We start from the raw sequence: 13882 nt of genomic DNA, 5'->3' as shown, positions 1-13882 counted from the left end.
ACACAGCGCTACAGTTAAGAACAGACACAACGCCTCAGTCTGGGACGGGACGCCAAACAGGAGGAGAATCCGGTCGGCTGTCGGGGTTGGATTTGGATCAGCTGGGAGAAATGAGTAGGAGTGGATTCAATAAAAAATGAAAAAACAAAACTCCTACATTCAATAAAATGGTCAATCCAGGTTTATGTCTAGAGAGATCAGACCAAGCAACTACATGTGCACTAGAGAAGACTGTACACCACAGGACAGTGCAGAATAAATAAAGAATGGGTGAACGAAAGAGGTGTTTCCTCCAAATAACAACGCCAGCGGTAATATTGCTGCTGAGCCTCGGCATCAATACACCGGGATTCAAATCTAATTCAAATTATGACTATAAGTCCTCTCTCTTTCCTTTTTTTTCTTCTCCAGCGGGGAATGAAATCAAAGCACAACATGGTAACATGAACTACTTCACCTTTCAAGTACAGACATATTTTCATCTCATATTAATTTTCCTTTTACACAAACCTCAAAGAAAGCAAATGTTGCTACACTGTGTGTGTGTGTGTGTGTGTGTGTGTGTGTGAGTGAGTGAGTGTAGAGGATGGTTCAGGAAATGATTAAAAGGAAATGATAAACACTAGTTTTACATGACGTGACAGAAATGCTGGGCAGCCTGAGGAGCTCACAGAGGGAATAGAAAGCAACCACAGGTTCACGTAGGCAACCAGACAAAAACATTTAAAATCATAACTCGGAAACACAGTTAGCGCAGCGTGGACGTTCTTCCTTGTCTTTCCATTTAAGTTTAAGCTGATACTCAGCTATCCCCATAGCTACACAGTGGTGGAGGTCCGGAGGTCTGCAGGAGTTTGGCTGTTCAGGAGAGGATTTTCTCCCGGGTTTCTGGCAGCTTGAGAGCTACCAGACCTCCGCAGACGAGGGCGATGAAGGCCAGGAAGATGGGGATGATCTTTGTGATGCCGATGAAGGCTGCAAAGATGAAGCTGGCAAGGATGGCAGCGAACTTACAGATCGCATTCAGGATACCGAATGCTGTCCCTCTGCAGAGTCACAAAGACAGACGAAGATTACGTGACCGGCAATTAATTGAATTTGGTTGTGACAGTGCAAGTACTTTTTGTCTTGGTGAGGCAATTGCTATCTGAATAAAAATGATATACTGTCGGGCTAGAGATCATCTTGGAATCAGATGGAATCCGATCAGCCGCAACACCAAATCTGGCCACGGGTGTAAATGGGTGTGGTCCGGCTCCCTTGTTGGACCACACCTTCATTTCTAAGCTGGGAGGCCGGATTGTCCTGAACCTTTGGGTGCTTTGTTGGACAATACTTTTTAGGGCAGAGGTTAAATTGGCATGTAGCTTCTAATACAAAAGTCAACAGGCGATGTAGATGAAAAACATTCTGTCCCAGCAGATCAGGTTAAATGAGTAAACTAGCATTAGCGTATTAGTTGATACTAACTCTTTGTGTTGGATGAAACTCCCCTCCACCTGACTTTTGTGTTTTGATATATTTTAACATAACCCTGTTTGCTTATTACAACAACACACAGGTTAGATTCATAATTGTTCATTTATTAAAACAGTATGTTTAAATTTGAGAAAGGGTTTTGAGGATGAGGACTAACTAATGAGTTTGACAAACGTTACCTCACTGTTGGTTTATTGGGCGTGTGTTGCTGGAGGACAGAGCTCCTAGAATTTGCATAACTGTGAGATAGTAGCATCTTAGCTCCCTCACGGATGTTTCATTCCTGACGCAGCCCCATAGAACAACGTGGTTCGCAAATGACGAGCTGCAAGGCTTTAAAAGTAACACTTTATCACCACTGTAGGCAGTATTTTTCTTTTGTTTTTTGTTTGAAAGGGTAAAAAACACACCGCCTGCCATATGCTTTAGATACCAATTATATTTCTTACTACACTAGCAGTGGCCATTATTATGTGTAGCATTGCCTCACTTCCATATAAACTATACCTCTTGGCAAACTCTCTGAGGTGAGGTTTTGCAGTGAAGTGTAGAGAGTAAATCAGTAAAATTTAATAACTTAATGTGTCATCCACACGCTCGTGAAACAGCACAGAAAAGCCCATTGCTACCGCCAGATGAGTAACATCTTTATTCAACACATTTTCTCTAACCAGTGTAGCATTAAAGCATGATGGAATTCTCAAGCTAGCTGGCTAATTACGCCATGCTTTAGTGCTTCATTGGCTACAGAAAATGAGATGAGTAAAAAAAGCGGGCTGGTGGCCAGCAGCAGCAGCAGCAGCAGCGCTTAGCAGTCCCTCCAAGATAGACAACCTACCAAGCCAACAAGACAGCCATTCATCTGGAGCTGCGTCCAATCTCTTCCCGGCAACACTTAAAGGTTCCACTGACGTGTGATGTCACCATAACAACAATCTCGATAGTCTTTTGTACTAGTCAAATGACCATGGAAATAATTTCAATGTCTGTTCTTCTCCTAATCTTTATCTACGAGTGAGGCGTTTAGCGAACAGCTATCGGATCAAACTTCACAGAGAAGGGGCAGAGATGAACAGTGTGATGGTAGAGAGGGATAGTTGGACTGTACCTTTTCGAGGAGGGGTAGAGTTCCACAGAAATGACCTCTAATCCGTTCCAGGCCGCCACGCTGGTGCCATAGAAGAGACACTGCCAACATATTACAGCTCCTTGACTGAAACTTAGCAGCAACAGGAAAGTGCAGGCAGCTGACGCCAACATAGAACCACCTGGAAAGACAGATGGACGATGACGAAACCGTAATAAAGTCCCACCTTACTTTACCAATACTGTGACACTTTCTGCTGATCCCACCTATTATTCTGATTCTTCCTATCTTGTCCATGAACAATGCGGAGATGATGTTGCCAGGCAACACAGCCAAACTGCCCAGGAAGCTGACCATGTAGATGACGATGTCGTTCTCCTCCTGGAAGTTCAGATGGCAGCCCTTTTTAGGGTGGAGGAAGGTGGTGTTCTCCATTCGACAGTCTTTGAACTTCTCCTGCCAGAGGTCTGGAGAGAACACGGGGATTACATTAGACTGTAAACAGACGGTTTAATATTTTACACCACTAATTAGTTGAGTTTATTGAGCCCTTTTATTGAAACTTTAAAGACCCAGCGGTGTAAAAGCGGTTGTTTCATTTTTTATTTCAATCATTCATTAGCCTAGTCATTTTTGTATGATACCTGTGTTATAGAAGACAGTGTTTTTGATGGTGCAATTCTCAAAGAAGGTGTTGGTTGACTTGACATCCTCAAAGTAGCAGTTTTCAAACAGAGAATCCTCGAACTTGACAGACTTTATCTCAATGTTTGCAAACCTAAATGAAAGGAGATGAAACTCATTAAGAGAAGGGGTTAAGCAGCAGTATAAACAACAACAATATAAGTATATATATATACAGTATATGTGAGGGGCAGTGGCAAGGAAACCTACTTGTCATGGATGTACTCTCCCTCGCGGTGGATCTGGTTGACCAGGGAGAAGTTGAAGTGGAAGCGTTCGACCCGTTCTCGGTGGAACACTTTGACCTTGGACTCGTACTCCTCGTACTGCATGTATTTGATCATGTCCGGAAACCACACTCCCAGCCCGTGGTAGCTGATACACAGAAACATACACACCCGAGTGCATTAAAACTCAACGATCTGCAGTGCTACATATTATGTTTGTTTTTTGTGATTTACTAACATTAACAGCAACATTTCTTCTCTCTTAAGGCAGCTCTGCCTACAGGCTACATAGAATTTTTTCTACCTGAAAGCCAAGCAGAACCAGACAATAAACAGGAAGAGGCCTTGCAGTCTGAGCTCTGGGGCTGATAGGGACATGATGTTAGCCATCACCTGAAAGAGGAACAGATAATACAAAACAACACATGGTAAGGTCAGCTGGAAAACAAATGCAACGTGTTTTTGTTCAAAACTTCATATTCTTTTCAATCTCAGCATTTTAGCGCAGCAGTGATCCGCAGACCTGTTGCAGCATGGTCATGTGTCTGACGGTCCAGCGCTGGAAGGCCGTCCCGGTGTCACTCTGGATCTCTATGAACTCGTCCTCCTCGGTTTGCGGTGTCTTAATGTTGGTCGCCTTCACAAAGAGAGAGGAGTTTGGACATATTAAAGACAATAACTTCATATTCATTTCCTGATTGTGTCCCAACAGAAATTCAGATTTCATCACAATTTAATATAAAGATTTTTAAACAAGGGTTTCACAAAAACCTGAAAAAATATATTTAGGAAAGAAAGAAGGACACATTGAGTTTTCTTTACTCATTCAAAATGTAATTTGTCTTTACTAGGACATCTGTGTAACAATCTCACTGACATTTGAACATGTGTAGGCCATTCAGTCACCTGATAATAAGCAGGAAGTGGAGCTTATTGCTACTTAGTCTTTTTGTGTGTGTATACAATTCACACAGCATGTGACACAATGCACAATAACAAGACTGCTGAAACTGAAGCAGCTAAGTGGCATTCAGCAGTCATTCATTTTTATATTTCCACCTGTGCTCACCTGGCTTGAAGAGTTCCACCTGTGTAGTCTAATGAAATAGCTTTCTTTCTTTTTATCTGACAGCAAAGACAAATTTTGATTAGAAAATGTTCCTGCCAATTTGAAATTTGACTGTGGGTCGGCTTTTTCTCGCTCTAAACTATTATTGTCATATCAGCCTTGAAAAATCCACTATCGGTCTGGCGCCATATCGTGGCTTACAGTTGACAATTGATCACATGTGCATTTATGTCGTTAACGAACTGCAAAATTCGATAACTGATTGCTGAGCGATTGGGCAAAAACGGCACTCACAGTGAACACTCTCTCTGGCTCCCCCTTGGCCTTCCAGTTGGTGTCGTGAACTTGTCGCAGGATCATCCACGCCTCATCATGTCGGGCACTCTGGGAAAAAAAACACACACACACACACGAACACATCAATGAATGTCAACAGCTCAAGAGCATACTGTGAAACCTCTCAGGGTTTCCGACATGTTTATTTCCCAGATGCAGCTGAGCAACAATGTTCCCATGATGTCTGCCTCTTATCAGATAGGGGGGCGTGTGATCATTTGGCGGGTGTGTGATATGTTGGAGCGGTCCTGCTGTAACATGCAAACACAATACCACATGTGGTTAAAGGGCTGACAATGAACGTGGGTGAGAAAGCAGGGGAGGGTGGTGTTCTGGTGGCGCCTTAGCAGCCTTTCGCTACCTTTGCACAGCAGTGGGATGTTGCAGTGGTGGCCGATGATGACTCAACATTCTTAGCCAATCACAGTTTGACGTTTAATACTGGACACTGACATAATGAATATTATCAATCTGAAGATTCTTAATCCATCCCGTATTAGCAGTGCAGATAAATGTGTTTAAAAAAAAAGGTTTTGCAGACAATAAAACCACATATTTTAATCTTGTTTTTATCTGGCGACATTGAATCTGACCTCCAGGAGGAAACGGGGGCTCTCCGGCATGAAGACGACTCCGACGAGCGCAGCCAGCGCAGGGAAGAGGCACACCAGGATGAATAACCTCCAACTGTGGATCTGGAACTCTGAGCCGATGGCGAAGCCCCAGCCTGGAAAACCATCCAGCAAAGAGCATGTTATATTTAACACACCTTTGGTTTATACAAAATCTATTTTTATGCACCGATGAATCCATTTTGGCATGAGTTGTTGCATTTGAAAACATTGAATGGATTTAAAAACAGTTGGATTCCAATAGAATTATTTCCTTTCCTGATGGTGGCATTATTTTGACTTATTTTAGCGTGAGTTATTCATATTTATTTCCCTGGGGGAAATTGTCTAGATGAGGCTCAAGCGCAACAATCAATTTAGCCCCATCCTGTCGTCCGTGCAGACTGAGAAGGAAAAAAGTGTCAAACAACTAAATGCACCTCCAGTGAATTCAAATCCAAACGGGAGTCTCATCCATGTGTGTGTCTGGTTGTGTTGAGTCAGTGCGTGCGTTCGTTACCATAGTGAGGGATGATTCCCCAGGCGGTGAAGGAGGCGTACAGGCCTCCCAGCATCCAGAACATGCAGAGCCAGCTCAGGTGCTCCCCGCGTTTATCCATCTGCAGGAACTCGGTGTAGTAGGTGTACACTATCGGGATGGAGCCACCGATTCTGGGGGGGGGGGGGGGATCGCAAGACGTCTGAGAAAATGATCTCCCTCAATAAACACCTTGATGTTTGTCCATCATTCTCTGAGGAATCGGAGGATGATTTGCTGGGATTTCTGGGATTTCTGTTAGTGATTGTGAGCTCATTCATTCTGATGACTTTACTGCAAGTATCTTTTTTAAAAAGGTTGGTTTCCCCAAATTACACAAAACACACTTACGGATGTCTAGCTACACAGATACTTTTATTTATTTGTCCAGACTTTGAGACATCTGTCTCTGACACCAACCCCACACATTGGAGGTGCATGGAATTACATTTGTAATGCAGGAAATGTTAAATATTACATTTAAAAGACTCAACAACAATGTGCAACAAACTCTTAGCAATATTGAGTACGTTGAGTACAATACAGTATGTTCAACATCAGGATAACCATTGACTTTCTCTTGAGTCTGCCTGCTCCTTGTGTCTTGACTATCATGGGGCTCATTATCATCAGCAACAGAGGACCGTTTTATTCTGGTTACGTCAGCTTTGCAAAAAGCTCAAACATCAATATTGCAGATCCGAGTCCACTCAGGCATCACTCACTCATTATCGATAGAAATGTGTAGGGAAAAAAAAAAGAAGCTTCACCCCAAGGTGCTGGCGACAGCAGAAAGTCAGCGATAAAACGCAAATGAAAAACAAGCAAAGAGCATTGTTCACTCGTTTTAATTGGTGTAAGAAAGAAATGCTCTAATGGAGTAAACAAACAGACATCTTCTCATGTGTGGCGTACAATGTAAATGTGCTTTATTAACGAAGAAAATAAACGGACAATTTTATTGACTGGTGTTCCTGATTCCCGTCCTCTCTCTACCTCTGGCTGTTCTCAAAGGGCCCCGGTTTGGTTTAGTGGAAATGCTTCCCATCACTCATCCCCCCTTAAATGCCAGGTGTCTTATTTCGGAACAGACGCCGTCAAATCAAGGGGGGGATTTGTTTTTTCCCACCAAAAAAACCTAAAATGTTACAGACTTTTTCACAAAAAAAGATTAATGATGGCAAAGGTCAGTGATTATAAAAAGCCAGTCGAGGCGTCTGACTCTCAGGCAAATGTGAGTGTGAACATCCATACAGAAGTAAACGCGTCTCACCCAAAGCCGGAGCAGAACCGGAAGAAGAGGAAGAAGCCGTAGCTCTGAGCGAAGCAGGACAGGAAGGAGAAGATCAGGTCGATGGTCAGGACGTAGATCAGACACTTCCTCCTCCCCATCTTGTCAGATAGACCCCCCCACACCAGCGCCCCCACCATCATGGCCACGTACACCAGCAGACCTGCGAACACACACACACAAATACAAAACCCCATTTGACCGTTACACTTAAAGTTCAATATGCATGTTTTACTCCCTTAATGCACACTGGATGTCATTGAAACACACAGTGCAGGCTCTGCATTAATACTGTATGCAAACACACAAACATCACTGGGAGGAAAAACTGTGGTTGATCAGTTATTAAAAAACAAAGAGCCATGATGTCCACAAGGGGGCTCCCTTCACCCTCGAGTGAACACAGAGCTACATAGGAAGTCATCACACTTTGCAGGTGATTCAGTGTGAAGCATCCTCACACAAAACGTAAACAACACTAATAATGACTCTCTCAAGATTTTGATTGAGCAATACAGGTCATAATCATTTTTTAGTGCATCACTTCCACAATATTCACCGTCCATATATATATATATATATATATTTTTTTTTTTCCTTTTAAAGTTTGATATTTTATTGTTACTTTGATTACACGCTTTAACAAGGCAAAATTCGTTTTGGCGCATTTTATTTTATGTTATTTCTTAGTCACAGCGACATGGAGCATATCCCAGCATGCACCACACAGAAGGTCTACTCTGCCATTTGTTTTTTGTTGCAACGGTTACCGACTGTGCCGAACAATAGAGATAACAATGATTGCTTCCTGTTTATTTATGTCTGAGAGTATTATGCTCTAACCTACAATCTGGGCCGTCCACCTCGCCGTGTTGTTTAACCCTCCAGACCCATACCTCCTGCCTGCTCTGTGTTTTTACTACACACAGCCCTAATTACAGTGGGACTAAGCAGCTTAACGGCACGTGGAGCCGTAGTGTGCACCTTCCCCTGTGGATTACGAGGCCATCCGAACGCTTCGGCGCTTCCACACGCCGTGCTGCACATCCCCTAAATCATTCAACAAGAGACTTTACTGAGGGCACCGAGAGACGAAGAGTCAGGGCTAACATGTCAAATAATATCTTGGCCAAGTTGTTGCTGAGGGCAATATGCATGCCTTACGTAGGCACATGGGCCGGGTGACAGGAATGGCCTTGTGATTGGACGGTCCGTCCTTCAGGTGGAGGCCGAGGATCAACACCCGCAGTAACAAGCTTGTTTAAGTGTCCTTGAGCACAGCGGAGACACGGATTCCCTGGAGGGCAAAGACCAATTTTCCCTTTTCTCTTACAGTATAAAAAGTGAAAGCACTGTAAGTGCACTTCACACATCTAGATGAAGAGACAATTATCCTGCAAATACTGCAGATACCTGCACGGCATGTATTTTCAGACTATATGTTCAGACTAAAGAAATGTGAACCCTTTGGACCTAATTCAACAGATGAGGATTTTCAGTGTGCAGATTACTTTGTTATGAGAAATTAAACTCATTACTGATGTTGCTCCATTTCGACAATCAAAACTTTACAGGATTGATTGAATTTGTATCCAGTGAATGAAAGTTACAATTGTTGGAAGCAGCTGTTCACAAATTCAGACTTAGCCTATATATGTACCATACCAGGTTGCACTGCACAAACTACTTCTTATCTAGAGAGTTGTCATAGTTGTGTTGGTCCTGTGGTTGTTTCCTGTTTTATTTTGATATATTCACCTTTTGTGTCATGTTTGGTTTTACTTGCTGTCTTTGTGTGTTTTTACCGCCTTTGCGATTCTGCTCTCCATGTGTATTCAGTCTGTGTTTCCCCTGTTTCATTGTCAGTACGTCGTTGCTCCTTTTGGGTAGTGCTTCACTCGTTTTTTCCCCCCCTTTGTGGGCTTCTAGTTTATTTCTAGTGATGCCCTTTGTGGATTTGCTTTTGCTGTTATCTGCCTGCTGGACCAGCTGCATGTTTTGGACTGTAGGCTTTCCTGTTAATAAATCACATAAGTCATCCGACGGCTTCATCTACTCTGCATTTCCTAAAGGTCTGAAAAGTGAAGCCAATGCGAAGTGCCTTAAACTTGCATCAGGGTGCGACTCTTTTGGTTGCAAAAATAAGTCTTTAAAAAATAAGTATTTGTATAGAAGTCTATGAGAAAATGACTCTACTGCTCTCTTGATTTATTACCTCAGTAAACATTGTAAACATGAGTTTATGGTCTCAATCTCTAGTTTCAAGTCTTCTTCATTACAGCATGATGTTCATTTAGTAAATGATGGTCCATTTAGAGTCAACCAGACCATAAAGCAGGGGATGCTTTAGGGAGGGACTACAAGTCAGGTGTAGCATTTGTGCTATGCAATGTTAGCTTGCTAATATCTGACTTGTTGAGTTAAGGAAGTAACATAATGGGAAATATATTTTATATGACACTTAATCAAAAGTGTTTTTTGAAAGATTTCAAGCAATTTAAATAAAAAATGTATGCTAACATTAGACTAACCTCTCAAATTACGTTAGTTACGTTAGCATAATCTGATATTACCCACTCACTCTAAACTACATGAATGCTAATGCTTTGAAACGTATATCTCCAAGTATGCATTCATAAAAATGAAACAAAGTAATTCCTCCCATAAAGCATTGTCAGCTACATTCAATATATCATCAGGTTCCCTAAAACTGTTGTTTTTCTAAGTTACAGCCCAGGATAATGAAGTGCTTCCTGTTACGATCTGATTGCTTTTCATTAGACAGCGCTAAAGATTTCACAGCAACTGATTTACACGTTCCTTAAATTTTAATCATATAACCCAATTTAGTGAATAATCCCTTTTAAACTAGCTAGTTACAACTAACTAAGGACGAACTTGACATGCAATGACTAATGATAAATTGGCACAGTTTAAGAGATAATTTAACATGAGTGTGAAGCTGTCATTGCGTAAACGGACAAAGAAATTCTCTACAAACAGTGACAAAATCTAAGTTGATCAAAAGGAAAAAGACGGAACTTGACATCTTGTTTGGTTAACATGTGAATAAATCAATTAATGTGAATCACCCAAATGTATTCTACATTATCCCTTGAATAGCAGCGGGGAAGCATCATAAAAGATATATTTAATTGCAGTTCCAGTTCTCTTGCATATATACGCATTAGCTGCATTGCTATTTTTTATTGCTATTACATTACAAGTTAAACAATTTCCTTGAGATAACTGGTTAAATATCTGCAACCACATGAAGTCTGAGATTTAAAACCTGCCAGAACTTTCCTTTCTTTGTCTCCAGCAATGTGTCTCCCCTCTTGTGTTTACACCAATGGATTAAACAATAAAACCACCATGCAGGACGAGTGCACTGGCTATCCTCCTCTTGTCAACAAAAGGTTGGGAGTCTTATCTGCTATCCAACACTCAGGTTAAGATTCAGTACATTTCTGCTCTGGTGAGTCTGGTGAACAGAGCATGAGGGAGAATCAAAAAAAGCATCATCCTGCAGATCTACTTCATATTCTCAGCCGATGATCAACGCTCCCCTCCCGCTCTGGCCAAATAGACGCTGTGATTTCATTTTTGTCGGGGCCCTCCTCCTGCTACCACAGCCTGTCAGAGGCCTGTGGCGTATCTGACAGCTCCGCACAGGGCGCTGCAGGCCGCCAGGCTCTCTGACTGCTGCAACATGCTCCATACACACACTGAATACAATCACCTCCAGGTTCCTCATCAATCTCTCGCAATGCTTCATCCCAGGAGCCTGTTGTTAAGACAAAATGAGGTATGCACAATCGGCCACATTGCCTGGCTGCATGCGAGGCCTGGGAAATAAGGTGAGAGGCTTTAATTTGCAGTTTTGTGGTCTGCACAGAAAGTGAGGAACAGACGCTTTCAGGGTACATTTGCTAGTAAATTGGGTCTATGCTGCATACAAATTTTAGTATTCATTTTTTTTGCCATGTCTACTGTATAATTTTTGGGAACGAATAAAGCTGGCAGGCTATGGAAATAAAGGAGGTGGTGTCGTGATCCTCAAGTCAACTTTCGGACATTAGGGTCGAATGCCAAGGCTCATCCGGTGGACCTAAACTCTTATGAGGACACACAATGTTGCCTATTTTCTTAATTTTTGTATTTGCTTAAAAAGTGCCAAGCTTTGCGCCAGCACCTGGGGGATATTTCTGTCTGTGGTCTGCGACCATGTGCCGTCAAGAGCCAAACATATGCAGGATTTTGTCTCAGCCAAACACAACAGCAGATCATTTCACTAATGGGGTTCCTCGTCTCTGGGTACAATTTGGAACCCTTCAACAGATCATTATAATTAGCTAGACTTGTAATTAGCTGGTTTGGAGAAATGTGTTTGCTAAACCAGTTTTTTAGCCATTGCTAGCTGTACAGACATTTATTGTACAAAGAGGGTGAATTCTACCAACTCAGGCGGTCCTCTGGCATTTCCTGTTACGCCATCAGAGAGTTGAAATTTGTGGCTTTGCGTGGAGTGTCTCTACAACAATTTCATATATTACTATGCACTTTGATACACAAATTCCTGTTCCCCTCAGGATGAATTTTAATGGCTTTGAAGACGGTATCATCAAATCAAAACCTTGGTTTATAACTAAATACCTGCATACTAAATGACATTCCCATCAGCCTCAGGTGTGCTTTGGGTTTAGTGCTAATTAGCAAATGTTAGCATGCTAACACGCTAAACTAAGATGATGAATATGGTAAACATTACACCTGAAAAGTTAGCACGCAAGTCATTGTGAACATGTTAGAATGCTTATATTAGCACTTATCTCAAAGCTTTCTCGCTTACATTTCTTTCTACCTATCTATCCAAAGAAACCAAATTGAAACAAAATGTATATGTATTATTTTTTTTTTCAAAAGGTGGTTATTTAAATTTGGAATGAAAAACTGAAGCCAGGTTCATGTATGTTTTTGCCACACACACTTACCCAGCAATCCTTTGTCGGAGTTGGATATGCACATGTCCTTCTCAGCACTGGGCAGGACGAAGCCCACCACGAAGCCGTCCACTCCGTCGGCCATCAGCGCTAGGCCCAGCACGAAGAACAGCATCCACTGGAAGCGCCCGTGGCCGCAGTCCTCCATGATGGTCTCGTACTGCTCTGGCAGGTTGTCCTCCTCCTCTTCTTGCTGGACAGCCTGACGGGCTTTCCTCCTGGCCTCCATCCGAGCCGCCCGCCGCGCCTCTTTGATCTCGTCGGGGTGGGGGACACCTTGGTACTCCCCCTCGTACATCTGCTCGTCATCGTCCGCGCCCTCCGTGGCGTCGCTACGAGCGTCCTCGTCCTGCGGAGGGTAGTCGGCCTGGTAGGGGTAGCCATCTTGACCTCCCCCATCCTGGGTGTAGGTGTATTCCCCACCTTCTGTCACCTGCTGGCTCACGTTGTTGTGATAGGGGTCATCCATGGTTCCTTCTGGGTGCAAACTGACTTTGCCTTGTCGCCGTCGTACTCTGAGGAAGCTCAAGTTGTCAGTTATAATGGCATAATCCTCCTGAGGAGCCGTGAGTTGCTCTTGGTCTTAGTGCAGGAATTCTGTGCGATCTTCTGGGAAGTGTCGGCCTCAAATGTAAGGCCTCAATGGCTGCCTTTAAAGACTTTTACCTTCCTTGACGCACACAGTGCTGCATGCTGAACCTAAAACACAATGCACACCACACATCGCAAATTATCTGTCAGCAGAACGGCAAAGGAGAACGAACGGCAAAGGAGAACGCACTTGTAGAGGGCAGAGGGCCATGCAACAGTGCCCTTTGGGACGGCCTGTGAACTGCCGAGTCAAGTCACAATTACAGTTTCAAAGGGCTGAACAATGTTCATATTGTGGAAACATTAAGGAAGTACATCATGACCTTTGACTCTCTTTGACAAAGTCCTTGGAACTATAGAAGTAGCTATGTGATTTGCCTACTATATATGCCATGTAATCTTAGAAGGTCAAGACATTTCTTTGTATTTCATTTCACTCCCACAGCTTCTGTTAACTGTTTTGTCTAGCTTTTTGTTACTTTGATTTAGTTCCCTATCCTGTCAATCCAATCCATGTTACGTTATTTATTACTTCATGTAAAGGACTTAAAGTCATACATAAATACAGGCTGTTATTCTAGACAGAAAGTAAAAGTGTAATTTGGCAGGACGGAGCAGTTCAGGACTTCCAGTCTCCCTTGCAGGCTGCGTGTCCTTCCACACAACCAGATAATCTCATTGTCCCTCTGAGCTCAGATGCTGTGACGCCATTTTGATCCATCACACAGCGCTGCTGCAACGATGACACATTCAGATCTGTCTTGATTTTCATAGTGACCAGAGGCCAGGGGCACCAATAGGATGACAGTAACACAAATTATTTATCGTTTTAGGAAGTTGGCTGTCACATGCTTTATTGTCATGATTAATAAGTGACTTGCACAGTGAAGTGAGGGACATATTCTTACAAATCAAGCATCTGTCAGCCTGAGGCTGGCTCCTCCGTATATTACAGATAAAGAAAGA

General features: G+C 42.8%; 1 protein-coding gene across 1 annotated transcript; it reads right to left on the bottom strand.

Annotated features, from left to right (window-relative positions):
• Positions 1-862: 862 nt before the first annotated feature.
• On the bottom strand, positions 863-12794 carry sv2ba (synaptic vesicle glycoprotein 2Ba; the record flags this gene model as incomplete). Its single annotated transcript, XM_079172700.1, has 12 exons — positions 863-1046; positions 2588-2747; positions 2833-3033; positions 3211-3344; positions 3461-3625; positions 3782-3870; positions 4001-4114; positions 4841-4930; positions 5476-5609; positions 6014-6165; positions 7305-7485; positions 12317-12794. The coding sequence occupies 12 exons, from the start codon at positions 12792-12794 to the stop codon at positions 863-865; spliced, it is 2082 nt and encodes a 693-aa protein (XP_079028826.1).
• Between the last annotated feature and the right edge of the window lie 1088 nt (positions 12795-13882).

This window comes from Pholis gunnellus (genome assembly GCF_910591455.1).
Source record: "Pholis gunnellus genome assembly, chromosome: 1".
NCBI classification, from domain to species: Eukaryota; Metazoa; Chordata; class Actinopteri; order Perciformes; family Pholidae; genus Pholis; species Pholis gunnellus.
The sequence above is the reverse complement of the archived record's forward strand: the minus strand, read 5'-3'. Positions and strand labels throughout refer to the sequence as shown.